General features: G+C 44.3%; 1 protein-coding gene across 1 annotated transcript; it reads right to left on the bottom strand.

Moving 5' to 3' along the window:
* Positions 1-29: 29 nt before the first annotated feature.
* On the bottom strand, positions 30-1,721 carry LOC148379725 (mediator of RNA polymerase II transcription subunit 30). Its single transcript, XM_088364786.1, has 5 exons — positions 1,557-1,721; positions 1,093-1,326; positions 873-1,031; positions 694-783; positions 30-612 (listed from the first exon to the last, which is right to left on the bottom strand). The coding sequence occupies exons 2-5, from the start codon at positions 1,312-1,314 to the stop codon at positions 517-519; spliced, it is 567 nt and encodes a 188-aa protein (XP_088220912.1). The 5' UTR covers positions 1,315-1,326; positions 1,557-1,721; the 3' UTR covers positions 30-516.
* Positions 1,722-2,005: the final 284 nt, after the last annotated feature.

Here is a 2,005-nt window from a genome sequence, read left to right as displayed (position 1 = left end):
CTTGAAGCTCCTGATTGAGCATGAAAGCATTTCTTTGAAAGTATTTTTATTAGAAAAACAATATGACAAATATGACAAAATTACATTCACAAGCCAGAAGAACGTTGTGAGGAAGACTCGATAAGCATGCACATACAAAACACCTGAGCTGTACTATACATAGCTGCCAAGGGGCCGGTTGACCACCTCTAACTTCTCAAAAGGAGCAGAATTAGCACAATATTATTTCCACATTGTGCTTTTTGGAAGATCTACCTGTTGTGATTTGATGTGGCAGCAGAAACTCTTGCCGTAAATGTGTTCATAACTTACTCAGTGAAAATATTTAGCTGCCTTGAAGGTTAGTTATTCAACTGTGACCAAACAAAAAAATATTTTATAATTGAGGTTTTGAAACAGCTATAGAGTGAACCCTTGCATATTAGTAGTTTGGCATTCATAAATTCTTGCAAGGGTTCAAAAGAGTGGATGTCCAACGTGGCCATGCTTCTCTCCCGCGCAGTCCGTCAGGCTTGATCATTTCCTCAGGGTCAACATGGCGTTGACGTCCCACAGTAAGTTCCTCATCTGATCCATCAGAACCTTCATCTCCTGGTTCTTCTGACGGACCTTCTGCCAATGGTGACAAGAAATTAAACAGTAAGTACTATGTGAGGAATTATAATACATTACTGTAAATATTCCATCATTTACCTCAAGGACCTCTTTTCGCTCCTGGTGGACTGAAGGACTGCAAGTCTCCACTCTGACATTCACCAGCTCTTCTCCAACAAAGGGCACAAGCTAATATAAAAAATATATGTTGAGTCAATATGATGTAATTTCTCTTTCTGCCTACTATCAAACATTTTAGGCAGACAATATTTTCTGACCTCCGCAGGCCCCTCTTGCAGGTCAGCTGTCATCTCCACGCAGCGTTCATAGAGGAGGCGAAGTTTACGGAAGAGCAGGGCGAGCTGCCTCAAGTGCTCTTGGAGCTTCCCAAAGCGGTCTTGGTACATTGCCTGACTCTGAGTCACACCATTGGGAAGCTGAAAAAGGCACAAAGATGAAGTTTACCTTGAGTTGGACGAGTTTGATAGCTTTCCTTACTTGCGTGGCTCGTGTGATTTGGAAGATCTCCATGGTACGAGTGACGATATCCTGGACGGTTTCCTGTCCGATTCGACAGAGGAACACGGGCGAGATTTCTCTGAGGGCACCCTGGGGTGGCATTGGCTGACCTGCTGCCATCGGACCACTGTGAGCTGGCTGTTGCTGCTGTTGTGTGGCCATTCCTGCCATGCTCGTCTTCTGTGGCAAAGGTGCTGCCATCACCACACCAAGCTGAGAGACATCAACGAAGGTTTCGGGATTCTTATGCAAAGTGTTTGTGTTTATTCAGAGCGCGATCAAAATGATCCACGATGGATTGGTTTAAATACAAGATAGCAAAAATTAAGTGCCAGATTGTTTTGGTCGCTTAGCTCCCAGGCTAAAATGCTAACGTAGCCTAACAAAGAGGAACGTTTTACCAAGCAATTTGTATCTTACGGAAGGATATAGACAATGCATACCGTGACTTCCGATGCCCTTGGCTGAATTATGAGCAAAATATCCTTCGGTTAACGGCGTATTTTTGTTTCGGTTTGCAAGAAATGATCAGTGTGTGTTTTTTAGGACGGCTTATTCTACTTCTGTGATGTTTACTGGTAGAGTAGTGTTGGCTCGTGGGTAAACGATTCGTTCAATAGAACGAATTTCTTTTCAGTGAACGAGAGTGAACGAATCACTTCCTAAAGTGATTTATTCTTTTTCCAGTCCATGACTTCAACCAGTCGGTGTCGGTAATGCGCATTGAAGCCACCTCGCCGTAAAATCCCAATGATCGTGAGCAGCAGCGGAGCCCCATTTCAACCCCTTACACTGAGTGCCAAGCAGGGAAGAAATGGGTACCATTGTTATGATGGTCACTGGTATGACCCGGCCGGGGTTTGAAACCCCGACCTCCCAATCTCAGGGCGGA

This window comes from Syngnathus floridae, chromosome 21, assembly GCF_059516105.1.
Source record: "Syngnathus floridae isolate MCC-2025c chromosome 21, RoL_Sflo_1.0, whole genome shotgun sequence".
Lineage (NCBI taxonomy): Eukaryota > Metazoa > Chordata > Actinopteri > Syngnathiformes > Syngnathidae > Syngnathus > Syngnathus floridae.
The sequence above is the reverse complement of the archived record's forward strand: the minus strand, read 5'-3'. Positions and strand labels throughout refer to the sequence as shown.